The 27131-nt window shown below is 40.9% G+C and overlaps 2 protein-coding genes across 3 annotated transcripts; one reads left to right on the forward strand and one right to left on the reverse strand.

Moving 5' to 3' along the window:
• Positions 1 to 2599: 2599 nt before the first annotated feature.
• syn1 (synapsin I) lies at positions 2600 to 13703 on the reverse strand. Of its 2 annotated transcripts, none has more exons than XM_085787580.1 (14): positions 13488 to 13703; positions 12672 to 13205; positions 11755 to 11812; positions 10195 to 10286; positions 9903 to 10059; positions 9705 to 9794; positions 9135 to 9197; positions 8897 to 9039; positions 8706 to 8780; positions 8513 to 8615; positions 8277 to 8426; positions 7401 to 7470; positions 6780 to 7302; positions 2600 to 5914 (listed from the first exon to the last, which is right to left on the reverse strand). In XM_085787580.1, exons 2-14 carry the CDS (start codon positions 13055 to 13057, stop codon positions 5887 to 5889), a joined length of 1938 nt encoding a protein of 645 aa, XP_085643706.1. In that variant the 5' UTR covers positions 13058 to 13205; positions 13488 to 13703; the 3' UTR covers positions 2600 to 5886. The 2 variants fall into 2 exon arrangements, with proteins under 2 accessions (XP_085643706.1, XP_085643705.1); XM_085787579.1 differs by having other exon boundaries at positions 2600 to 5952.
• A 3563-nt stretch (positions 13704 to 17266) lies between these two features.
• vgll4l (vestigial like 4 like) lies at positions 17267 to 21375 on the forward strand. The gene is made up of 5 exons (XM_085787583.1): positions 17267 to 17506; positions 19294 to 19417; positions 19533 to 19779; positions 20354 to 20435; positions 20585 to 21375. The coding sequence occupies exons 1-5, from the start codon at positions 17440 to 17442 to the stop codon at positions 20878 to 20880; spliced, it is 816 nt and encodes a 271-aa protein (XP_085643709.1). The 5' UTR covers positions 17267 to 17439; the 3' UTR covers positions 20881 to 21375.
• The last annotated feature ends 5756 nt before the right edge of the window (positions 21376 to 27131 follow it).

Genomic DNA, 27131 nt, shown 5'->3' on the forward strand with positions numbered 1-27131 from the left:
TTTTCTTCTGAATGGACAGGGTGGACAGTGATGACCTCTGTCCAGTAACACAAGAAACATCAAATCTTCTATCCTTGGCTATAGCATAGTCTCAACATGTCAAGTATTATGTGTGAACTGTAATAATTTACAGCTCTGGAAAAAAATAAGAGACCACTTTCACAAATGTTTCTTAAAAGCATCTCTACATGTATGACGGTCATTCTTTTCTTTTCCTTTTTAAATACCAACACAAACACAACTCATTCTACTTAAAGCAGAAGTAAGCGATCTGGTCGTTTTGGCTAACTTCTTGTCAGCCGATGGAGTTAGCAGTCCCCGCCCTCGTCATGGATCTATTGGTCCTCGTCCCTAAGTCAACCACATTCACGCGCATCCCTTGGCTGCACACACAGAGAGGACCGCCCCTTTATGCCGTTCTCTCTCCTCATTGGATAAAGGTTGTAGGATACAAGGAAAGTTTTCTCCTCGGCTTACAGCAGAGCAGAGTGACTGACAGACCCGTGTTTCAGACCAAACACTCTATATAAGTGATTGCTGTCGGAAGATAGAACTATTTAAGACTTATATTAACACAAACATTCCGCTTACTTCTGCTTTAATGAGACACTGATGAGGTCATCACCTGAACCACATCTGGTTTTATAGGAAGATTATAAAAAACACTGCTGGGATTAAACATTGACATTATCCCATTATTTATAAACTCTTCCTGAGTTAAAATATTCTTGCTGTGTTGTTTAGGAATAAATATGAACATGTTTTCTTTTCATTATTATTATTATTCAAGGTCTGAAAAGACTTGATATTTTTTGTTATTTTGACTAGTTGTCATTTTCCAATAAAAGCTCTAAATGACAATATTTTTATTTCAATTTTGGGAGAAATGTTGTCGGTAGTTGATAGAATAAAACAACATTTTTTGTTTTTAATGTAATTTTACTCAAACACATACCTATAAATAGTGAAACCAGAGAAACCGATCATTTTGGGAGTGGTCTCTTAATTTTTTCCAGAGCTGTAGAATTATTACATCCCAAAATGAAAACAATGAATGTCTACCAGAACACTTTCAACATGAAATCATATCCGTCCAGATCAGATGAACACCTTAACTGCTAACCAAACCCAGATTTGTTAGGAGAGAACAGTACGGCCCGCTGGGCAGCCAGATAAGAAATGCAAGCAAGCAGCAGAGCTTCAAAAAAAAAAAAAAGAAAAACACACTGACCTTTCATGAGCGAGTCGCTATATAACATCCTGCCTGCAAATTGGATTTTGCACTCCAGACAATTTTGTCTGCAATGAAAACTTTCAAGGGAAAAAGAAATTGATTCGTTTGGTGATTAAAATTGAACCTTTTCTTCTCCCACACTGCATAAAACCTACCAGCCAAAATATTGTGAGTGAACAGCCACTTGGATGGTAGAAAGTAAAATATCTCAATTTTAACGTATTTGTTTCACCTCTGGATGCAGCCATTGATTTGAACAGAATAAGGCAAAGACACAGTCATTCTTTTGACTCAGGGTGCAGAAGACTTATTGGCCTCTCACTCTCTCTCAGCTGCAGCTGCTGCATTCAGATTTGCAACACTAATGATAGTCCAACAGATACTGGAACATAATACATGTGTTCTCCCTCAAACAGCATGAATTAGGTCATTATTCTCGGAAGAAAAGATAGGCTAAACTATGATGAGTGGTATTCAGGAGCCATTTGTTCATATGTCCCAGATTGGTTTTGTTTAATGGGATTATGCACACATTGGTATTTGTGTTTTCGGTGTGACTGTGACTCAGAATTGTGTAATTAAGATTTGGGTCTCAGAAGACAAAAGAAATGAGACCTCTGGTTTTCATAGCACGGTAGAGAAAATGAACTCCGCAGTATTACTGACATAACAGACATTAAAATGTAATAGTGGATGAGTAATCAATGATTTCTCACCTCTCATTTACGGAAATGAAAGTGAATATGAAATCCTGAACACTGAACATGCTTTTGCTAGTTACTTTACCAGGGGTGCACTTCCAGTTTTTGATGATAAATAGCCCTGGTTCTTTAAATGTCAACTCACTGTAATCCTCTTAGGTCAAAAGCATTTCTGAAATTGATGTGAAGAGTAATGGAAATGTTCTGATCAAACATAGAGAAATTGAATGGCGTGCTCATTTCACTAGTGTGAAATGAATTATGTAACCCTGGTTAATCTTGTGCAAAACTGGGGGCTACAGTAGTTAGACTGCAGGCCCACACCACCTTGTGGTCACATTCATATGCTTGCTATTGCAAAACAAGAACAGGACATGCATTTGGTCAGTGTTGGAAATTGGCCTGAAATAAAGTTTTTTCCACTCTTTGAAGACCTCATTAAAAAAATATATTTTTTTTAGACAACTCAGTTCCATGTATGTTCCACAAGCACTTTTTAATACTACAAATCCTACCTGTTTGACATGGATCACTTTAAGGCCAAATAAATGTTCTCAGTTTTTTGATGTGAATGGATGATCCAAGTCCTTTGACCTTCAACAAAGCAGAAGATAAGTGTGACTTTGTCTTACTTTTCTATATTAAGTGAACATTAACAAACACAACTGTCATTGTTGATCATAGACTTTATTAGACATATGCATGTTTTAAGAACATACTCATTTTTCACATAATATAGCTACATTGCATATAACATCAAATATGTTTTTACACGTAGTTCAATAATCCACCATGATTTTACATTATGCAGTATCTTATTTTTTTAGTTAACAAAAACCTCATCTTTTTAAATTTTGCACTTACATTTATGATTTTTAACTCTGGCAGGCATCGACTGACAATCAGTTCAAATTCGTACAGATTTAATCTTTTAACAATGATTATACAATGCATTTAGAAAACAATAGAACTAGCTGTAACAAAAAATACATTCACAGTCAAAATATCCACCATAAATAATGTAAATCTCTGAAAAGAAACAATCTGTGAATATCAAAAACATAAATACAATAACCTACTTCTTTGCATGGCTGTCACAGCTCATAGTCAGTCTCAGGAGGTGCCACAGCATATGGGATGTCATACTATGGCCAAGAGGCCTCTGAGTGACAGAATGACATTTTTCAAAGTTAACCATCCATGCTAGTTATAATGGCTCATTTTCATAAATTGCACACACTCAGTGTAACAATTATACAAGGCTGCTCTTAATGATTCTCCTGGCAGTAGGCTGCACCACAATAACTCTGACAATCATTGTACTGACAGAGTGGCTGTAAAATTTCAAAATAAAGGCCCTAAACCACTAACGCACAAACTTACAAGCCCCACATAGTCTTGCCTCATAGAAGCATTTACAAGATCATTAAAAACAAACATTTTGAAAGTAAAAGCTAAAAAGTTTAGAGACACACATATCAACAAGCACAAATAGCAGCAGGGGATAAAGGTGACAGTCTGCATCACTCAGAGCTCTGTACAACACATCTATTTGGTTTCACCAGTTACAGAACAACATTCACACATTTATGCACCATCAAGCACAAGGGGTCACTGTGGCTACACAAATAGGCTGATAAACACAGGCAGTGTGGACAATCTGCAGGGGGAAGGGGGGGGGGGGGACCAGGGCTCCTCTATTTCTTTTGGCTATTGGGTCTTCTCTAAAAAGCTTGATATTGCCATATTACATCGACATTCGAATGGAAATCATTCCCTCTGGAAGACATTTTTAGTGCCTGGTGATAGGATTTTCAGAGCAGTGATCAAAAGAAAGGGCTGTCAGTGCGAAGAAAGGGAGACAGGGAGTGCTAAAAATCTGCTGCAGTGGTGCATCCCATAGATGGCATTCCTACACCTTTACATTATTTTTCTGTACAGGGATGAACTGCAAATATGTAACATTCCTTGGCTGACTATGCTTTGGAGTATGACTTCAAATAATGAAGCCACTGAGAACAGAGAGAGTATTTATGGAAGCAGAAACTCTGCTGCACAGGCTCAGGGTGGGAGTTACTTAAGTGCAAAATCGCAACGCACTGACTAACTGTAAATCCCTTCAAATCCAACTGAAATAATCCACAAACTTACTGAGCATTTATTAATTTCTATGGATGGATTTCAGTCATAGGTTTTTCTCATTAGGGATTGTGAAACAAAACTGTAAATAATTAGACATTTTTACTAAATGTACCTGAACAGTTGCCAACCCTGCCTATGCTGTATCCTACTGTAACGCACCTGTCACAGACACAACAGCAACTCAGAGTGGGAACACTGAGTTGTTGCTTCATCCAGTGGCAGATGACTAAACCTGAAAAATATAGACTTCTTACATCAGTCTTTGTCACTGTATTCAAGTATAATGTTGCAGTATACTCTGTGTGCAAATGCATTTGAAATGATAAAAACATTCTACCTCATTAAGATGCATGCTTTTCCTTCATTATTGGTAAACAACCACAATAAAACTGCAATGGAAGACCCTCACCCACACACAAGTGTCACAATCAACTGGACATCCCTGAGAAAGCTCCATTTGATCTGACGGTCTTGTCTGTGTAAGGCATGCTTTGAAGGTGGAGAGCTTTTGGGCTTTTTGTTCTTGTGCAGAAAAAAAAACACAGGAAGAAGTGGCAGCAACAACATATGCACAACACCTACTAGGCTACTTTACGAACTAATTCAACTACATGTGACGACACAGTTACAAGCACCAATGTCAGGGGTAGGAAAATGGCAACCATTGCCTCCTGTTGACATGCAGCGAAGACATCACCATGAGTGGTCAACAGCTCGTACAGATTCTAGCATTAGCTAACACTGGACAGCCTATGTGTGCAGCTGTGCTGAGTTAGGGACTGTACAAAATTATTAGGAGCGGAAAAGGTCGGAAAAGTGGAAGGGTGTTGTAATTCTTATTTTTTTTTGCCAAAGAAAAGGTAGTTAACTTTATTGGAAGAGCAGAGGGTAGTCTTATTACTTAATATATTATTACATGTTTAATATTTATGATTATTTATACAGAAAGTGGACGTATGGTTACATCCAAAAAATAGTTCTCATATGTGCGTAAGAAGTGCATTTAACTATATGCAGTGGATTTGTGGCTGTAATAACAGCTTATTCAACAGGTATTTATTCAAAAATAGAAAGTGGCTGCATGAACACTATCTTATTCTTTTTGCTATAAATATACTATGTTTAGATATGTAATGACTCTGGGAAGGGCTTCGCTTGTGTATGAAATAACATGTAAGATTCAGCAACCCTTTCCACCCTAATAATTTTCTTGCAGTCTCTTAATTCATTGGTTGGTTGGCAAGCCAACCAAAGTTTGAACATAAAGCTCACATTGACGTTACGGCACCAACAAACAAGTGGGAGCAGTATTGTGTTTTGTTTCTTATTTTCATGTGTGTGCTCATGCATATACAAGCGTTTGTGTGGTATTTGTATTTGTGTGTCTGTGTGTGTGTTTGTGTGGGTGTGTATGTGAGCAGTGAGCAGGCACGTGCACTCACAGTTTGTGTGACACGATGAGTTGGTGACTTACTTAAGCTCGCGGCGAGGCAAGGAATGTTTCAGACATCAGTGCCTAAATTTACTGTGGATTCTACTATTTGATCATTTGAAAAGATTTGAACTATTTAGGCAGTGGGTGTCAAGTGTGTACATTTTTCATATCAGGGTCAATGTACATGAATTGGAGACGGCATCCTGTTGGTCCTTGTTCGTTGGGGGAAGAAAGGAACTGTCCCTCAGTTTGCCTGTCCAGCTTTCTGTCAGTAGGAGGAGGTGTGGGAGGGTCTTATGCCGTCTCAGTCTGAGAAGAGACTGGCAAAAGATTTGCGTAGATTACGTATGGTTTCTGCCTTCACCTCATCCTGGCTAAGGCTGGCTCGTGGCGCTGGGGTTTCTGGAATGTTGAAGGTATTGGTAAGAGACTGGGACTTGCTATAAAGAGAGGAAAATGGCAATAGAGGAGAAGGAGAGGCTATTAAACTCATGCAGCAAACCCATGGAATGAAAAGACTGGAAACGGCACGACAGAGTGAGAGACAGGAGAGAAAAAGGTTTGGTAAAAAGATGATAAAAGCGCATTCCTTCTCTACGGTCATTCAGTATTGCCTTATCATTTCATTTTGGCTTTGATATGATATGAATAGTGAATGACTTTTCTGGATGCAAAGTGGTTCATGTTTTTTTTTTTTTTTTTTTTTATCACTGATTGATAATAGATCTTTTATGTCTCTATTTCAAGTAAGCATATAATGTAATCTCATTAATGTATTCCAATTTGGATTATTAGTCACTTATCCACAAAAGCCCTCAACTGGGAAACTAATTGACCTCAGAGATTATAGAAATCATTTAGATTATTTACACAGTAGTATTCCTTCTGTGATTTCTGTATTAAAGTAATCAAATATATGGATCATGGGTGATGTAATAGACTCATTATGTTTATGAACAACTACAAGGCAGCCTCCGCTTGTTGTTGTTCTAATGTATCACAGTCACTCCAGAGAATCTGAAATGTTGTGTTTTGTGAAACTGCTGCTGCAGGACTGAAAGATGTAAGAATCAATACATCATGCACATTCAAGTGGATCATTTGTCAATAGAGAGAATGAACTGATTTCCCATGTGGCATGCATAACTCAATGCAGGCAAAAAAAGTAAGGGAGGACCTTCTGTTCAGCTCCGCTGCGAGGTCCACTTTATGAAAAATGAGAGGAAACTGATTCCAAGTCACTGATCATACACACACAGCTACTTACTTTAGTTGTGGTGAGCCACCCATAGCCGGGTTGTCCTGACTGGGCTTCTGTGGGGGTTGAGGCTTTTGCTGCAGTGGGGGTCGTCCTCCCGGGGCCCCCTGGCCTGAAGCTGCAGGTCGGGGCTGCTGGGTAGTGGGCGCTCCGGGGCGACCTGGCTGGCCAGGACCCCTCTGTTGCTGTGCCCCCCCCTGTGAATGCTGCCTAGGAGGAGGAGGCCTCGGCTGGGGTTGGCCCCCCGCAGGTTTCTGGCCTCCTGCAGATGGTTTTTGCTGCTGGGAGACAGATGATTGCCTCTGAGCTTGAGGAGAACCTCGCTGAGGGGAGCCCTGACCAGAAGAAGGTCTCTGGCCAGGAGGAGCTCCCTGGCCTGCTGGTCTTGGCTGAGCTGCAGGTCCTTGGTTAGCCTTGGCCTGGGCACTGGGGTCGGCCGTAGCGGGGCTGGCAGCCGCCTGCTGAGCCTGAGCAGGAGGTTGACCTTGAGGCTGTGGGCGTTGCTGAGATGGGGGACTTTGCTGAGGACCACCTACACATGCAACATCACAGACACCGTCCTGATACCCTTGCCCAAACTTGAAAGGGGAAATAAAAAATTTTAGCAATATAAAACAATCAATTCATTACCTTGAGGTGAGGGACGTGGTTGAGCCTGTGGTACTTTTGGCTGAGAGACAGGCTGAGGAGACACTGCTTTCTATAAAACACAGGGATAAACACAGAGAGACAGTCTCAACAGAAGGTAAACATTCTAATGATATAAAATCATCATAACACAAATGTTCAATATTTTAACATCATGTCAGCACAGGATGTTTAAACATGACATTCATGACATTTGACCATCACAGATCTTCAGTTACAGGGGTCAGTGCTCGATCCATTAAAGTTTATTTTGATGTTGTCTCTTAGAAAACGTTACTGTATATGATAATCTCAGTTTCTACGCTGACGACACAGATATATACTACTTATTAAGCTGGGCATCTATCTTTAAAACTTTTCGTCTGCTATTTCAGTATAATATCATTTGCCAGCTCATTCCCCACATCTGAGTGTAGAATTACCTGATACTGAGTATTCACTAGGTTCAGTCAGGCAATTGATTCACAGACATCTATTTTCAGACCTTTGATGGCCACAATCTCACAGATTCAGGGTGCTATAAATATTGGCATTACCCTCATCTTGTTTCTGTCCTTTCTAATCAGTAATATTTATTTTTTTCAATTTTTGTAACATTTCCAGGGACTTTATGATGCTATCTTTCACCGTGGGTCCATCAGTAGACATTTCAAAAGTCAAAAGCATAACCCAGTGCTACACTCATCACAGTCACTGCTAATTTGCTTGATTTAAAAAAAAATAAAACACCATGTCCACATCTGAACTATTCTAATTGTGATTATGTTTTTGTTTGTTTTTTATTGTGCACCATGAAAAAGATCAGACCCTGACTTTACTATTACAAAAAAAGGTGGGGAGTATCTGTGGTTTGAGCACCTGTGTTGGCTGTCCTGCTGTGGCACGGACTGTGGAAGAACTTGAAGTGCGTAGAACAGTCTGGTTCATCTTAGAGATCACCAGTTCTGCAATCTGAACACGATCCTCATCCTGTTGATCTCCAATCAGTGGCATTGAACAGTCATCAACCTAAAAAAAAACATGGATCATTCATTCATTTCAACTTCAGCTCGGAAAATATTCCCTTGATATCATCGTTTTTTGTACTTTCGTACCTCAATAATGTAGTCTTTGCCATCTTTGCCATGTAGAGCCTCCACAGCACAGATATCCAACCCTCCAAAGATGTCAGCACAAGAGTCCACCCACATTCTGTACCTGAAATAATGTGTTAAACACAGCTATAACAGGACAGCCAGACATTATATAATTTATCATTCCTTCCCATCTGCATCTCTTTGCTCTTACTTGTCTGACATGGCCACCTGCTCAAGCATAGATGAGCCAGTGTTGGTTTTCCAATTGCCAGAAATTGACGTTCTCCTGTTTATTAGAGCAAAACAATTGCCACACATATTCAATCATTTTCCTTTGCCTGTATCATGCCACTGTATTTGTAATGTAAGTTTAGAGATCTGTGAAAAGGTCATATCACTCACATGTAAGCTTTGTAATTGTTCCCAATCTTCTGGATGCGAACGTCGTATTTTGCATCAATAAAAGGCTCAGATGTGGCGTAAGTCTTGGTCAGTGCCACAACACTGGCAATATCTTGAAAATCATATTGATTGTCCACTTTCACCTGGAGTGAAGATAAAAAAAAATATGATGGCATATGTTCCCAAATATGTAGCCTTCATACTGAAATGAGTAAATATTTAAGCATTGCAACACTACCTTTCCCATTCCTGAGTGAGCATGGCCCATCTTTATCACTACAGGGAACCGTGAGGATGTAATCTGTAACAAGAACATTATCACACGTTCAGATTTCTGTTCTCTAATGACTAAAAAAAGACTATTTCAATCAAATCAGTTGCAAACAACCAGGAATGACACAGACAGTAACACTCCTCCTCTGTTTCGACAGGAAGTTCTGATTTATATTGATGGCTTGAAAAGCAGCCCAGTACCGTCAGGCTGTGACTGCAGGGGTGGAGATGACTGCTCTGCAGCAACAGACTCGGTTTAACTGTTCTGACACTGACTTGGCACAGAAATAACCATATACTCAGCCTCTACCGGGAACAAAAACAACCCAGACACTCCCCTGAAAATTAGATTGGCCTCAGCTGCTACATGAGATGGACTATTGACTATCGGGAGTGAATTACCCCTCTAACATATGACCCATGCAAGCAGATGACCAGCCTGAATGTGTGAGTGCATGTGTGTGTGTCTTTAAGGGTTGTTTACCCATCAGTGCAAGAGGAAAGGGGGTGGAGGAGCAGATGGCTCAGAACTCACCATTTCCTTGTGGTTTGGATAGTAAACCTGCTCAATCAGTGGGAACTCCTCTGGGCCCAGTTGCTTGTGGAGTCTAGACATCTGAGCAAACTGAAAGGGAGACAAATGTTTATAATGCAGCTTTATATGTCTATGCGGCTGAACTCTATATGCAATACGGTTTCACATTCACGAATGATTAAATAACAGGCTACTTACCACCCATGGTTTGTCACAGAAATTGTAGACAGAGTGCAAAGAGTTAACACTTGGCAGTCCAGCATACTGCAGTCCGATCACTAAGTTGCGGTGATCTCCGTTCTTGTCCATACTGAAGGCATGTTGTCTGATCAGCACAAAGTCTGGTTTAAAGGACCTGTAACACAGAACATCAGCAAAACAGTAAACTCCACTGTACAAGACATTGTTACTATAGAGATGAAAATGTTTCATAAATACAAATGATCCTGTATCTCACAAGCAGCAACTGCAAATGAGGCTTACTACTTACTTAGTAACCTTGTGCCCGTTTCTTATTGCCTCAAGGTCCACATTGTAGGAGCCTGTGGCATTTGCCACCAGGTTGATTTCAGAGAATTCTGCCTAAAAAGACAAAAGTGCCATAAAAATCACCGTGATCCCAATCAAGGCAGTTGGGCAGTATGATCCTGGCTGAAGTGAGTGACCTTTATCTGAGGTGAATTCTTGGACACAGGGAAAAATAATGACAACAACAGTAATATTACATAAAGTATTAGAAGAAAAACTGGAGAGAAATGGCCAGCAGAGGAATAGATTCCCTCCTGTTGTCCTCCTGGGTCAAGGGAGGAAGGACGAAAGGAGGGAAGGAAGGAAGTTAGGAAGGATGAAGGGATATATGAAAGGAAGGAAGGAAGGACAAATAGGAAGAATGAAGGAAGGAAGGCGGGAAGGACGAAGGGAAAGAAAGAAGGAAGGACAAAGGGAACGATGGGAGGAAAGAAGGAAGGGAAAAAGGAAGGAAAGATAGATGGAGGGAGGGAACAGACTGGGTCAAAAAAGAAGGAAGAAGTAAGGACGAAGGGAAGGAAGGGAGGGAGGCAAAAAGGATTGTGGAAAGAAGGAAGGGAAAGGGAAGGAAAGAAAGATGGAGGGAGAGAACAGATTTGTTCAAGGAAGGAAGAAGAAGTAAGGACGAAGGGAAGGAAGGAAGGGAAAAGGATTGTGGAAAGAAGGAAGGGGAAAAGGAAGGAAAGAAGGACTGATGGAGGAAGGGAACAACAGGAGGGTTAAGGTGATGGGTAGATTGCTGCATAAATCCCCTGTATTAATAAATATTATAGTCTAGCCATAACTACTCACAGAATTACCAAAATCATCATGGCTCAGCTCGTATAGCTTTATATGAGAGGTTGGAATAACAGCACAGTGACTGTGGAGGCATCTGGCAACACAATATATTTCTGTTAACCACACGTCAGGAGAGAGCACTTAAGTGTGAGACAGAATGCAGCACTCCCCTCCCCTATCAATACTCACTCATCAGAGAACTGGGACATTACATTTGTCATTCTAGGGGGCTGTCTGTGAACACAGCAACAGCTCGCACTATGCTGCATGATTCAGCTGTTCATGTATTATTTTACGCTAATGGGAAACCAGCTGTTGATCGGTGCACCTAAAAAGTGAGTGGAAAATTAGTCATGCCGCAGGAATCAAAGAACTGGAACCGAAACAGGATCAAAGTGAAGACAAAAGGTGAATAATACATGCAGAGATTTCCAGGGGAAATGTATAGCTCATTTCAGAGAGAATCATTTAATAAATACAATCAAGTCTTCCTGTGATAATGCAAATGTGTAGGTCTTCATCTACAGGGAAGAATAAACCAAAAATACCAGGTTACTTTGGTCATATTTCTTGCCAAAATCAGACAGTCTTATCCATCAATCTGGTTCAGTCTGATCACTATGACTCAGAGACTATGGGCTGGATTTTTTAGGATTGTTTGTTATATGTAGACATGTCCTGTCCGCCTGCTCGGGAGTAAATGGGCAATAACGCAGAAAGCATTTACACATGTGCAACATACCTGTTCAACTTTGATGTCAAATTCACCATGGATCTTTCTTCCTCTGAAGACCTTCACCCTGGATGTAAAACAAGGAATCCAGTTGTTGTTTGTGTCCAGAGAAAAAGATCAATTTAATTTTGCACATTTCACATTACATGACTGACAGCTGACATTTTCCTGTTGCATTTGCAGAGCCTCTCAAAACATGATGTCAAATACATTAAACAAGATTACATGAGTGGAACAAAAATCTTGTTAGTGCCTGTTGGCAATGCATGGAACTAAATTAACTATGTAACAGGTGCTGAGTAACAATATTATATTCTCCTTGGTGAATAAGGAGATATGAGTTATTATAAGGACAAGAATAATCGTCCTTACTAATGAATATCCACCAGCCTGTTGAGACCGAGTTAGAGAACCTTATCTGTCTGTGGGTTGTGTGTGGTGTTTTACCCACTCTGCCTGGTGCACAGGGCTCTAATGAGCATGCATCGTGTGCACTGGTGAAGACTGAAGAGGCTTGGTGGTGTAACCACTGTGTTTTTCTTATGCAATATTTTCCCTCGATTTGAAAACACCTTCATCGTCGTGGTGGCAATGGCCCACACCCAGTGCTTTGGCGCAATTGGGGAGCGTTTAATTGGCAGAATGCAGGATGAATTCACCACAAGCAATCGCCGATCGTCAAAATGAAAATGGCTTCTCTGCCTCCAGTCTGTTGCGCCTTTGCCATGGCACAACAAGCGCACAGACGCATCTGCGAGGTGTTTCTGATCTGAGGGTGTTACACGTGAAGTGTCTCCTACAGTAGCATTGGGTGAATCATATGACCTTCTAGATAGTTAGGCCTCTGCAACCCACGCTTTGGCACACATTTCTGTCTAGACGCATCACCTGCGCTGGCGATGCCATGCGCACTGCTCTGCTCTTACCAGTCGGTCTGCTGGTCATCAATAACCAGGAGGATCTTGGCGTTGCTGGAGACTCCTGCCCGGTCCGCTGCCTCGGATAATGTTGCTGCTGCAGCGGCGGTGGTCTGTTTGACAGCATTAGATATGGACGAAAAGAACCCAGAGCCTCCACCACCTCCAGACTGCTGCTGCTGCTGCTGCTGCGGCGGCTGCTGCTGCTGCGGCTGCTGCTGCGGCTGTGGCTGCGGCGGTTGCTGCTGGCTGGTGGACTGGCGCCTCTCCGACGGCCCCGGCGACACTGCGGGGCTTTGCTGCGGCGGGTCTGGGCGTTGGAGATCCGTCATGTAGCCATTGGGCAGGTTGGACATGAAATTGCTGTCCGAGAGTCGACGGCGTAGGTAGTTCATGATGGAGAAATGTTGTTAAAACGACGGAGAGAGAGGAGAGGGGGGTCCAGATATCCTCCCACTTGAATGCGACTTACAACTTGGTGTTCAGCAAGAAAATGGAATGACTAGGCTACTTCCCCATGTGCGGAGAGGGGACCAGTGTTACCTGAGGAGAAACAAGTCTTGGGTTATTAATTAGGAGAAGATTTGTGTAGATGTGATCACAGGAGTAAGAGATCGTGACTGCCTATTGGAGAAAAAAAACATCACACAGCCTCCTGATGAGAGCTGAAATTAATCCACACGACTGACTTCAATTAAATCATTCTTTTTAAATACCATCCAATAGCCTGCATTAGGCCCAGTTAATACATCAAGCTATAACCCTCTCTGCAGTAACATGTCACAACAGACAATCAAGACGTGATTTTAAAAAAAAAAAACCTACCTGCGAGTGTATCCAAGCTGAGGTGTTTGTATTTCTTACAACTGTCACAGGAAAGCCTGCATATATGTGACTCTCATGTCCTCTGTGCAGGCGGGCAGGCCGTGCATCGGGCTTGAACCTGTGAAATCAAAGCTCCAGTCCCTCCTGCATCACCGCCTGTCCTTCCCCTCAAGCCACGGTTTTTTCCGTCCGCCCTGCGTCACTCCCAGTCATCCTGAGGGAAAGGACGCAGCCTGCAAGACTAGATCAGTGTCAAGGTAGGAGCTTTGTGCATCACAACTTCCGGAAATTGCTTTCAAAATAAATGCATGTTAATGAGGATGCAGCTGAAGTCTATTTTCACTCTCAGCCTACCTTTGGCACAACATTTGTCTTTAGGTAATAAAGTGCTTTATCTAAAAAATTTAAAAATAAATAAAATAAAAAACACATGTCGTGTTGCAGCCATTTGTCAGTGGTTCACTTTCTGCCAGTGTTGCTGCTGATCAGTGGATAGGAAATCAACATATACAACTACATTTTGACTTATTTTATATGACTTATTGTAGATCTAGCTTGTAAACTTGGCAGATTTGGGGCTTTTGTGCCATTTGTACTTAATGCTTTATGGACTGGACTAAATCAATTTGAACATGTTATTAAAAAATGACCAGTTAATCATGTGTAAAAAAAAAAAAAAAAATCATTTATTATTATTATTCAACTTTCACAGGTAAAATGGGACAGGTTATGTTCTACTTATAGTAGTGCATGACTTTTTTTCCAAAGAAATGAAATAATGCAAATTCATAATAATACAAATAATACACAATGATTGAAAACAGGAAACAAGAAAAACAAACAGGCAGACACACAAACAGACAAAAAACAAAACAAAAAAACAGACAGTCAATAAAAAAAGACATTGTTTGACATGTTATTAACAAATGACCAGTTAATCGTGTGTAAAAACAAACCGTTTTTTAACTGAAATAAAAAACACCCCTTCGTTAATCAGTGTAGCCTAAGTAATAGAGCTGGAATATCCCGCCATTGTTATCTGACCTATACTTCCTGTCTGGTTCAGTCTGTATGTGTCTAACTTGACGCAGCTGTGTGCGGGGCTCTGAGGGTGGTGCTGATGAGAGCAGGGTGACAGGGGCGTCGCTCTCTGTCAGACATGAGCCTGCTGTCGACTTCACGGGGTGCTGATGGGTGTTGATGTGATATTGCACCCTGTTGTGTCCAATAAAAGAGCAGCGGCGCACACTCTGTTTGTCTTTCAGGCCACTGCCAGAGTGTTACTTTTCATTCTCAGTCAGCACCCTGACCGCAGAGGCGCCATCTGTCGGTGATGGCCAGAGTCTGAGCTCAACAGCATCAACACGGACCCCCTGGGAGCCCCATGCAGGCTCCACTCTGGAAACGGCACAGTGTGATGGTAACTGAACCTACATAACACAGTATGTTTGAATCATTAATGCCTGGTAGTATTTACAGTGCAAGCTCTTCTTTAATTGATAAATCCCATTGTGTGGTGGCAAGATAATTACAATTTAATGACAGTATTTTAGTGCTGATTCTTAGGAAAAATATCCTTTTGGTCCAATAAGTGAGCACTGATATGTTAGATCTTCCCTACTGTCATCCTGGGTCAAGGAAGGAAGGAAGGAAGGATAAAGGGAAAGAAAGAAGGAAGGAAGGCAGGAAGGATGAAGGGAAAGAAGGAAGGAAGGACAAAGGGAACGATGGGAGGAAAGAATGAAGGAAAGATTGATGGAGGGAGGGAACAGATTGGGTCAAAAAAGAAGGAAGAAGTAAGGACAAAGGGAAGGAAGAGAGGGAGGCAAAAAGGATTGTGGAAAGAAGTAAGGGAAAGGGAAGGAAAGAAAGATGGAGGGAGGGAACAGACCAGGTCAACTGGATCAAAAGAGGAAAGAAGAAGAAGGAAGGAAGGAAGGAAGGAAGGAAGGAAGGAAGGAAGGAAGGAAGGAAGGAAGGAAGGAAGGAAGGAAAGAAAGAAGCAAGGGAAAAGAATTGTGGAAAGAAGAAAGGGAGAAAGGAAGGAAGGAAAGAAGGAAGGATGGAGGAAGTGAACAGACTCAATTTGACCCAGAAGGACAACAGGAGGGTTAAGATGTTTAATGACATTTGCTGCCTGAGTCTTAGATGTGGGATGATTTCACAAGATAGCTGGAGATATTTCATTTTCAGATATTTATCTATTCATATTTATGAATTGATTATTCCAACCTTGTAGACTAATTCCAGAACAAAATCCAATTCATTTCAGCAATAAGTTTCAGCCCCTAATGACAATAACAAGGAATTATCAACCTTTTTTTAAAAATGATATTAGTGGCTGAATGCTCATTTTGAGCAGCCGTCTGCTTCACAAACATGTTTCACAGATTTATTCAGGGTGACAGCGTAAACACTTGAGGCAGCCTCTACTCCACCAGTTTCAGTTTCTCATATGAAAGTAGGCTATTACATTGGCATTGGGATTATGTTCACATTAAGGTTTATTTAGGGATTGGTAGAGTGGTACAACACTAATATTAAAAACCAATACACAAACACAACATTTTGCTGATTTTCTATTCCTGTCTTTCCAGTAGGAACATAAATAAAGATTTTGTCAAAATGCTAAGTGAAATATTTGCACTTACCTCACTTCTGTGGCTCTTTGAGAACCAGTCATCAGGCAATTATTGACTCAACTCAAAAAATGACAAATTCCTCACATTTTAATGGTAAATTCCTCACATTTGAACACGTGTTAAGACTGAATGGAATGAGAAAACATGCATTTGTGATCACCACTTTACTGTCAACAGTGTCTTGATGTAGAGTCTGTTGAGATGCTATTGCAGTGTACGGCTTTGGGAGGCAGTGTTGATCTTGAAAACCCAACATAACACTGTTCATGCATGTATTCACAGTTCACAGTCAGGCATTTATATGTGAAGCTCTTTGTCATTTTTGAACCAGTCTTCTTCAGTCTGATGATTTGGACCATGAATGAGATTGACAGAAACAGGTTTATATATTAAACAATACAAAGAGCACTACGGGTCATTATTTTTATGAATTCTTAGTCCGCTAATATGGAAAACATATCTCAAAACATAATAATTATTCTGTCAATATGTCAACCACTACCAATGTCACAAAGTAGCTAAATGAGTGGGCTCCAGCAGGCACTACATTTCTACATGTGGTCATTCTCCTCAGTATGTTCGGGCGAGATTGTTCTCATGGCAGCAGCATTTTCAGGACTTAGGAGTCTTTGTCTGGCCATCAACAAAAGCCTTTGGATTACTGGCAAGGCAGGCTCACAGTGCAGCTGCGTGCGTGTATGGGCAGGTCAGTGGAATGACTGGAGCTCCGGTGGGCTAAGCACTCGAAAAAATGCAGTTTGGTGAGATTGCAGATTAGGTGGGAGGGAGGGAGGGGAATGGGACAGGTGCTGACTCCATGGAGGGAAACAAAAGACACACTTCACCTTCCTCATGGCTCAAGGGGGGGGGGGGGGGGTGGATCTGAAATCTTATGTGTGAAACCAATTTATGACCAAACCAGGTGTTTTTCTCCTATAAAGAACATGGCAAACGCTTCTCTGATCACTGTGAATTCTGTGGTGCTGCTGTCACATTTTAGCAACTCCACTTTCTACTTCTGAGACAGACCTACCTGTGAACGCACTCCGCCTGCAGGACAATAACAACACTGAGCGAATGAGGGCTTTCCATTGGCTCTGGTGGCAGCCAATCTGAATGCAGGAAATGAGTCACAGGGAAGCCACTGCACCTATCTGCACTCACCTGATACTTTACCTGGCTGAGCTCAGACCCAAGCATCTCATTACCTCTCCAATACAATTTATAACTGAGACGCATTGTGTCCTGTAAGCTCCAGCAGTCAAGGTGCTCCTCTGTGTTCGGCTCCGCTCAGACAAAGACCAGGAGTCATGGCTGTGGCTAACTTCCACTACATTACGCGAATGAGCAGCGGCTTTAAAGTCTACATTTTAGAAGGTAAGCTTTATTATCACTCCTCTTTTATTGACAGATGTTGCTTGATGATTGTGGATACTTTCATTAATTTAATCAGAGAGACTGAGCCTCTCCTATAAAATGTTCATCTTATTTATTCTCATGTTTAAATGTTAAATAATGTCACAATCTCATATGATATACAGTATATTTTGCATTTTGCTTTGTTCTGTGCATGTTATTTGTTTAATAAAGATGTAGCTGGTAACAATCATGTGATGACAGACTGATGGAAGATACATACAAACAAGACTGTGCAACTTTTAGAATACAGGTTTTTGGAGTGTGGCCATCTTTTTGTCATAATGATAAGTAGATAAAAGATAAGTATATTCCACACAGGAAATCTACTTAGAATAAAGGGTTCCCTGGGATACTGGGATTTAAATTAGATTGTGTAAATAGCCTTGTCACTGACAACTGTGGTGCATTTCTCTCTGATCTCCATGAAGATCTCATCACTGCTGGTGTTCAGCAATGCAAAAGGTCAGGCAGTGTATTCCCTCTGCCAGTAAGGAAAAAATACCTATGCCCGAGGCATTAGAAAATCAGCATAGGTGTGGTTAAACCTGCCCCCCCTCCTCACCCCTCCCCTCCCTCTCTGTGGCACAGAGTGTGTGAAGGAGCAGCTCACAGGTGTTGGAGTGTTTAGCCATATGGAAATGCATATTGGAGCCAGCACTTTGAATGCGAAGACATTCGAGCTACACAAATTCACTTTTTTGTTTCACACTTCAAAGAAGTTAATCACCCACTGTTTGAGTTCAGTGTAATGGAAGATGTTTTGAGTGGGTGCTGATTTAAATATAGTTGTAAGACTCCTGCTGCCCAACACTGAGGACTTTCAAGTGTAAACTGAGCATACAGTCAAACAATGGGCCTGGAGTAATAGTGCTGCTGTCACATTTTCAAACAATGCTCTGTGTTTTGACTGTATGCATGACTGTTTTGAACATGTGAGCACGTTGATGTGAGACAGGAGCGGCAACTGGTTTGACTAAGTTGTGCTACTGTTGCTCCGATTGACACATTAGCAACAGACTTACATCTGTATCTAAAATGTAAAAATAAAACACTGTTCACTCTACAAATGATTTTGTGAGTTGGACTTGAAGTTGTGCACTCCTCTGATTCAGCACATTAGTGACATCACAAGCTTCACTTAGATGTGTTGCAACTTGTGTAATTGGAAAAATCCTTTTTTTTTTCTTCTTTTTTACCTAGATGGCCCTCTCACAAATCGGTGCCGCCCATATCAGGGTCCTCAGTAACCATTGTCCCATGATAACAAAACATGTTGATTGTGCCCTTAAGAGTGTGTGACAGGGCTGATTGCCAAACATTATGCAGAAAAACAACATTTACCGTTAGCACTTAATCAGCTACGTAGTTTGGTAACCCTCACTGATCAGGTAGATCAAGTTCTGCAGCTTAACGGAGTTTACAATTAACGGTGACCAAAAAAAAAAAAAAGGTTTTCCCACGAATAGTAGCTCTGCAGGTTGATGTCATGGATCAAAACAAGCAGTTACTCATCGCTGTCACACACTATTATCAATAGTAAAGTCATCAGTTCCAGTAAATGCTTTACTCTTATACTGGATTCTCTTGTTCCAGTGAATGAGCCATTCCCACTGTGTGTGATAGTTTTGTTAAAGCATCATAATATTATTATAATTCTGCATTTTAGGTCGTCATTGCAAATGATAACTGGTTCTCACCTAATTTATCTGCTTAAATAAAACTAAAAATGTAATTCTTTTCATCAGGTCAGCCCCACCTCAGGAGTGAAGACAGATACAGACACATCACAAATGACCGTGTCCGGGCCCCAACAGTGTATCCAGTCAAACGCAAGCGCAGCCACGAGAGAGGTCTGACCCTGGAGGAGAGGTTGGTGAAGCCACTTGATTTCCAAACATAATCCAATGCTAAAAAAAGAAATGATTTATGAAATGCAAATTCTGTGAAAGAGATGTGACATTTTTCCCATGAACAACTCTTTCAGACGAGAACGAGTGCTGAGCAGGAGCAGTGGCAAGGTGGTCCAGAGGACAGCAGCACCAGCTGGGTTAAACAGCCCACAGAGCCCCACATCCACCTGGAGTCAGACCCCCAGCCCCACCAGCCCTCTGCCCACACATGTGTACTACACACCAGTCATGGATGAACCACTCGCCCTCATCAAGAAACCAAGAAAAGACCCAGAAAACACAGAGGAAAAGTCCAAAAGCAACACTGCCACTCAAATCCAGGTAATTCACCACCAGGCTGCTTGTGTCCTCATCGTGGTCAGTGTGATTTTCTCACAGCTTGGGGACGTTTGCACTTCGTTATCTCATGAATAGTACTGTATGTCCCTTTGTAGTGTCAGTGTAGCCTCAGGCTATACCCACAGCAAGTGGTACATCTCCCCATCTATAGTCTGTGAATGCATTTCCACAGTCATCCCACTTCCAAGAGGAGTGCATGCAGGCCTAAGCTTGTCGGAGCTATGCAATCCAGCCGGATTCAGGAAGAAAATGTGAGCAATGGAAGGAGGAATGCCATCAACAAGACCAAACAGACTGCTCTCTTTGACCTGTTTATGCCACCTCACTGGGAGTGATCTGATCTTTAGGGCATACCCAACCTGTTTAATTGGTTTTGAATTCATTTCGTTTTCAAACTGAACACACAGGACACAGTTGGGATTAAGTGCACAGGCAGGTTTAGGCGCATAATAAAATAACACCCATTTTGTGAGATGAAGAGAAAACAAAAAGCTGGGTTACTGCTTCTGTTTCCTAATCGTATTAATAATCCATCTCTTTTTTCCTTTGTTTTTAGATACGTCCTTCTGTGATCACCTGCGTCTCCTCATTAAGAAACCCCACCAGCAGATCTGAGGTCCACAGAGGCCATTCATCAGGTAAGTCCTACTCATGAGTGAGCTCACCTCCCAGACAGTCACTCCCTAAATCATCACACACTGTATGCATCATGATGTCAAGATCCTCTCACTTTTACTGACTCACTGAGGTGTGTTTGACCCTTGTCAATCTTCCTTTTCGTTCCCAGTGGTTTCCAAATGCAACTACGACCATGTGGTTGAAGAGCACTTCCAGAGGAGCCTCGGAGCGAACTACCAGAAATCTCACTCCCAGCAGCTCTCCATCAGCGTGTCTGTCGATGACCACTTCGCCAAGGCTTTGGGAGACAAGTGGCTGCAGATTAAATCCAAGTCTTCCTCCTGTTCTTCAACGCCTCCCAGCAGTCCCAGCGTTACTCACTCCCCCACCCACTGCAGCCCACATCAGTCCCTCAAAGAGTCATCCAGCTCATCGCCAACTTGCAGCCACTGGCCTGTCAATTAAGGTGGAAATCTCCTTTGATACAAGTGGAAATTGGACGTTTAACATTTCACTGCATGCAGCTCTGCTTGTTGAGCAATGCAAAATGCCAGTGCTAGTGTGGAGAAGAAGGCGAGCAGCAGATGCAGGCGGGCTGTCACTTTTGGACCTCTGTGTCCAAATTCAAGGCGCATTGATGCAGACAAATGTAGCATTGATCTTTGTTTTGTTACGTTTTTTATCCTCTGCTTGTCGATAGCCTCCGAATTCCTGTGATACTGTAGATGGTGATGCGGGATGATGATTGAAAAATCAGCCAAATAATCCTTTACATTTCTTTGATTTTGTGTCATTAATTCTTTGCAACTTGGATGCCACAATGTCACTGTATTATATTTATATTCCGATACACCTGGGTTTCTTATAGTCTGAATGACTAGCCTATCTGCTGTGTAACATTTTGCTTATGAGCTGTACACAAAGCAAACACTTTTGAAAAGACTCTAAAGAATAAAAAATACCAAAAACAATTTTGTGTTTGTCATTTATAAAAAGTAAAACAATTATTAGATTTGATTAATTCACAAAAAACATTAGATAACAAGTGAAAACTATTATGAATATTTGAATTTGTTGAGAGAATTAAGCTAAGGATGTGACAAAAAGTCATTTTAAACATGAAGGTTGTGGCATCACGTACACCTTGTAAGAACTCGACAGGGTGGTGCACCAGACAACCTTTTTTCAGTAGTGAGTCAGTGTGTGTCTACAGCACGTCCGGCGCACACACAGCATTTTACACAGAACTGTTACCACACACTGAGTGGAAATGAAGTGGATTTGTATGAGCAACGCATTCGGGGACTTTTTCCTGTAAGTTTGAGGGAATGTGAGGGTGCATGTTCCAGCAGGCACCAGGCCTTGTGTTCTGACATTCCTGTCTCCTGAGAAAATGACTCTATAAGATCCTACAGATCCTGTTTGGCAAGGGATGGGAGGGAGGGAAGCGGGGAAGGTAGGGTTGGGCTAATATACGCCTGAGCATGAGAACCAGCCATGCTCTTCAGTTACTTATTTGCATGTCCTATCTTGTCTTGGTTGAAAACAAAAATGATATGCTACATTAAAAAAGAAAAATTCCAAAACGTTTGTCTTTGAAATTACAGAGTTGGTCAACTTTAAAGAAGTGGGGAAATAACCTGAGTGTTCTGACAAGTTGAATATTGGAAAGGCAGATGTGAGTCAAGGGTGGAGGATAAAGAAATGAAAAAGATGATGGACAAATATAAAATGAGTGGGATTTTTTGTGAAAAATAGTTAAGCATAACCATGAGAAATGGATAAACTAATGTCAATGCATGGTTTAGGTTGAGACATCTGCAAAAACGGGTTAGAATCCTCTGCACTTTGTTGCAAAGTTCCCATCAAACAGCAAATACATACATAAAGGAGCCAAAAGTCATCACAGAGTTGATTATTACTTTACCACATTAAGTGTTTAAACCGGTATTTCCACGTGCTGTATATTCATTAGCCAATGTAACCTGAACAGGGGAAGTAATGCCATCTAGAGGCTTTTCGTCAAACCTTAAAGGGCTGACATTGTCAATGACAAACGGTCTCATGTTGCATGTTGCAAAGCACAAACAACAAGCAGAGCTGTGCGGGTAAACTTGTGGAATGGGAGGTCTCGTTTGACAGAGAAACTCTGAAAAATGAAAAAGAGAGTTAGAGAAAAGTGACTTTGCTCATGTTACCACTAGGAGGCGACAACATGACAGGTTATTCCTACTGTATATCACACTTCATTCATAAGCCTTTAAGCCACTTCACACAATATTTTGACAAAGCTTTTCAATAAGAGTTTTAACATGGATTGGGTTTGTCATCATAATGTCAAGTCTATGTGCTTGACATTGCACACAAAATGATGTCTGATGTGATTGTGAGAGATTATATGACTTATAGATTTGCACTGGATAACGTTTGAGGGTGTTTAAGGTTTTTTTTATTTTTGTATTTGTCACACCAGTCATGTGATATGCAAGTAGACTCTTGAAATATAAAGGGATATACCTAGCTGTTGTTCTTTGTTGCCCATGTAAACGGCAGCTGGATTATACACAACACGCCATGAGAATGTGAAGAGAGAAACTTCTCATGCCACTGCAAAACAAATGCACATTGTTGCTTTAGACAACAGCGATGGATAATTACAATCTTGAATACCTCATGCACAACGCAAAACAACATTTAAGATAACTCTGTTTTACAGTAGCAGTAGTAATTAAATAAGCATCACAATACAGAAGAGTGGCTAAGCCTTCTGGGAAAGGCCTTGCACTAGGTTTGCTCTGTCAAAAGTTAGATCACTGTCAACAAACCAAGCTGCATTTATGTACATAATCAAAATTACTGCCCTAATCCCATGAGAATATGATTGCATGCAAATGACTATGTGTATGATTCATTTCCAATGTTCCAGTTCAACCTCTTTGTATTTAAATGATAGTTAGGCTATTGAGGATAATTGCTTAAGACTGGTTGTTCACGATCCTGAACTGGCGGCTTCATCTAACCCACAGTGGCAAGTGAGTATGATAATAAATTATAAACAGCTGCTTTTTCCAGGTTTTTCTACATGTGTGGACATGAAGCTGCGTTTCAAGTCACCGCAATGATTTTACAGTAATAGACAACAAGACATTTATAAACTCTGCTCACAGTGCATTTCAAAGGAATCTCTGATCTTCATTTTGGGGGATTTATGTTTAGGGATTTAAAGTATGGCAATCATAACCATTTTGATTGTCCTTTGATTGAACAATGCAGTTTGTCTCTGTGCTTCACTGGTTTATCTGTGCTCTTTGAACTCACCTCTGCTCTTCTGTAACACTAAATCTCATGACTATTTAGAATATTAACTGTGGATATTGATATATATCTGATCCTCAAAGGAAACCAAAGCAATGAATACGCAGGTATAACTACTGAGAAACCCCCTCTTGTATAATTTGGGTATGTGAAGTGACATTGCAGCTGGAAGAAATTGTCCTCAGATACAAACATACAAATACATACTGTAGATATCATTTTTTATTCTATGTGAATTACCAGTTAGTGATTGACAAAAGAAATCCCTTTCAGCATTACACTCCAGCTAATTGGGCATGCTTTATTAGGTTCTGTCTGCATGGATGTGTGTCAATGTGTGAACATTTGTATTTGTTAACTACTCAATAAACAATCAATGTATGTGACTCACCTGATGTGTTATAATTTGTGTTGCATTATGGGAGTGTGAGGGAATGGCACATTCATACAGAGTATGTGGCTGATCTTTGCCATATTCTTCCTTACACATAGAAATAACTGCAACACGGTGCAGGTCAGAGGTGCTGACTGTTTCCACAACCTTCACACATTTCTTTTCAGCGGTGTTGTGAGTCACTTCCATTTGAACCTGTCACATGCTTTGGCGAGGTCAGAATATTCCACACCATGTGGCACGGCTTGACTTGTCAGATGTCACCAATCGAAACTAGATCAGCCACCAGCCGCTAAATAAATGAATAATGAAGAGGAACTTATCAGCAGATTTGGAGGCAGTGTAGCATTTCAGATCATCCATTCTGCTGACAGTGGAGGCAGCCTGGCAGTCCACTCAAGTCTTCTCAGTAAAGTGACTATGAAGAACAGGTTGATTAGTAACATGGTTTGGGACTGTTGCTTCACGTTCCGCTCAGTTACACTTAATAAGCTACACACACTATGAGAGGTTCTCCATGGCCTAAACTTCACCTCAGAGTGAAGTTACCGAGGATGGGAACATTTATTCTGAAAATTCAAAAGGAAGAAACTTGAAAGGAAAAACACACACACAAACATATTGAAAAAGACAAAAGATATACTCATGCACATCCCAAAGTGATATTTCACAATCCAGAGAGGGATGGTGTCTTATTCCCCTACCACTGCTGTGTTTAAAATGTTAAGCTTGTCCAGTAGATGGCACCAGAGTTAAGGCCTAAATTAATAGCTCGTTCTCTGGTCTCTTTTAAAGGGACATTGTGTAACTTCTCCTGTTATCTATTCACAAAAATCGATTATTTGGTTCAAAAGTCTGTTTTTCATTAATCAGTAATCACCCCCATCAACAAACTGAAGTGTTCCGGTAAGCTCTGAATTTGCCGTTCATATCATTCATATATACTACTTGGAGCGGGTAAGCTCAGTGCTGGTTGCCATGGCAAACGGCCGTCGGTAACAAACCAGATGTCATTTTAGTCACAGAAGTCCAGAGAAAGCTGGTAAAACGTGGGTCAGGTAAACAATACCACATCGCCATGACAACATATTGTCAGGTGTATTGTTTTGCCTCATGCTGACAGACCACTTGTTTAGAAGCTTGTTATGTCTAGCGGCTGTCGTCTGCCGTCTGCCCAATTTCACGTGAATGCAGCATGAAAAATACGATTAAGTTGCTTGCGATATAAAACCGCAACGCTAGATGGCAGTAATTCCTACACAATGTGCCTTTAACACTCTCAATTTGGTCATCAGCCCAAACTGCACCTTGTCTTTATTTACTCATAGTCGATCTATACATAGTATCCAGGAATATGGCTCTGATTATACAAAAACAACAAACTCTGGTTACTCTAAACAACGTGTGGCTTGAAATATTTTTGCCATTATATTTTTTTTAATAACTAGAAGAGGATATATTTAGGCTAAACAATAGACATCTGTGTTTCTTCGCGGTGGTTAGAGAAAAACATCATTTGGGGGGATTTGAGGTTCATATGCAGTAAAGCAACATAATCAAAGACAACTGTAATTATTTTCCCTGCCTGTCAACAGAGCAGCTAAACATTAGCTGCAGTCAGACAGCAGAGGTCCCATGACCGGACAGGAGAGGCGTGTCAACTCAGCCAGCTCAATTTATAAACCAACCTCCAGCAGGAGCCTGTTAACATTTGGACTCTCCTCTGTCCACCTCACCACGGCTACATCCTCTCACTGCGCCTGAGCTGAGCACACTCACCCCCCTCACTTTGACTTTGGACTCACGTGTGAGTAAGTTCTTCTGTTTTCTAAGTTTCTCTCTCTTTTTTTTTGTTTGGCTGCGTTGTCCCGCCATTTGAATTATGCAAGAGCAGATTAGGAGATTAACATACCGCAATTTTCTATAGTGATGGTGAAGCGGTTCACAACAACACGACTGACAGGCGGCTGAGGGTGAATAGGCCAATTATTCTCTCCAGCTCTAAAATCCCTGTTTGAAGTTACAAGTGGATTTGTTTGTGATTTTCACTATGCAACGAGAGTTTTAACTGCTACTGTAACCGTGTAGATTATTATGTGTTCATTATTTTAATTATAAATTGTATGTTGTTACCCTTAGCATTATTTTTTTTATTATATTAGCCTACATACTGCCATTGTTTTTATTTTGTGTTTAAATAATGAGGTAGGCTATTACGGTCCTGGCACGCTACCCATTCAGAAACCAGGGTTACACTACTATTATTGTGTTATGTAACACTCTCTGTGCACCTGTTGCATGTTGTCTGAGTGTAACAAAGACAGTGGTGAAGTTGTAGAGAGAAAACCACGGAGGTAGATCTAATTGTAAACATGTAAACATGGATTAATTCTTATAATGAAGTATTGGCTGTCAACGATCGAAAATAGGTATAGAGATTATTAGTATTCTTTAGATAATATCCTTTTAAAATACCCCAGGAGATGAAACACACATGTTAGTAGTACAGCATGTCTTAAGGGTCCAATATCCTGATTGAAATAGTGAACATTATAGTAACATGTACATGGTCAACTCTTAAACTATGGCTGTATTTTTTATTTGGAGGATACTTATGTTACTAAAAACCTTCCTCATTTTATTGTTGTTGATGATAAAAATAATTGTAGGCTTATATATCAGTCTAAACAAAGCACTGACTACTCAACTTTAAGCTGCATTAGTGAGGTCAGACACTGACTTCAACTCATGTTATGATTAACTCAGCTCTCCTGTTCAGACAGATAACTCTGCACTAACTTTATGCCAAACTAGAATGTGGCTCTAGTGACTTACAGCTGATATAAAACACTTCATCATAACCACTTCTCTCTGGCGTAGCTCACTAAATTACGGCTGTAGAACAGAATGACACATGTCGTTAAGGAAGTCAGTGTTCTCTTTATTTGTGGAGCAGTATAAAAGGAATGTTAACAACTAACTCATGTACCTGTGTGTGTTTCTGCAG

This window comes from Trachurus japonicus, chromosome 9 (assembly GCF_045865225.1).
Source record: "Trachurus japonicus isolate A0001 chromosome 9, Traja_1.0".
Classification (NCBI taxonomy): Eukaryota; Metazoa; Chordata; class Actinopteri; order Carangiformes; family Carangidae; genus Trachurus; species Trachurus japonicus.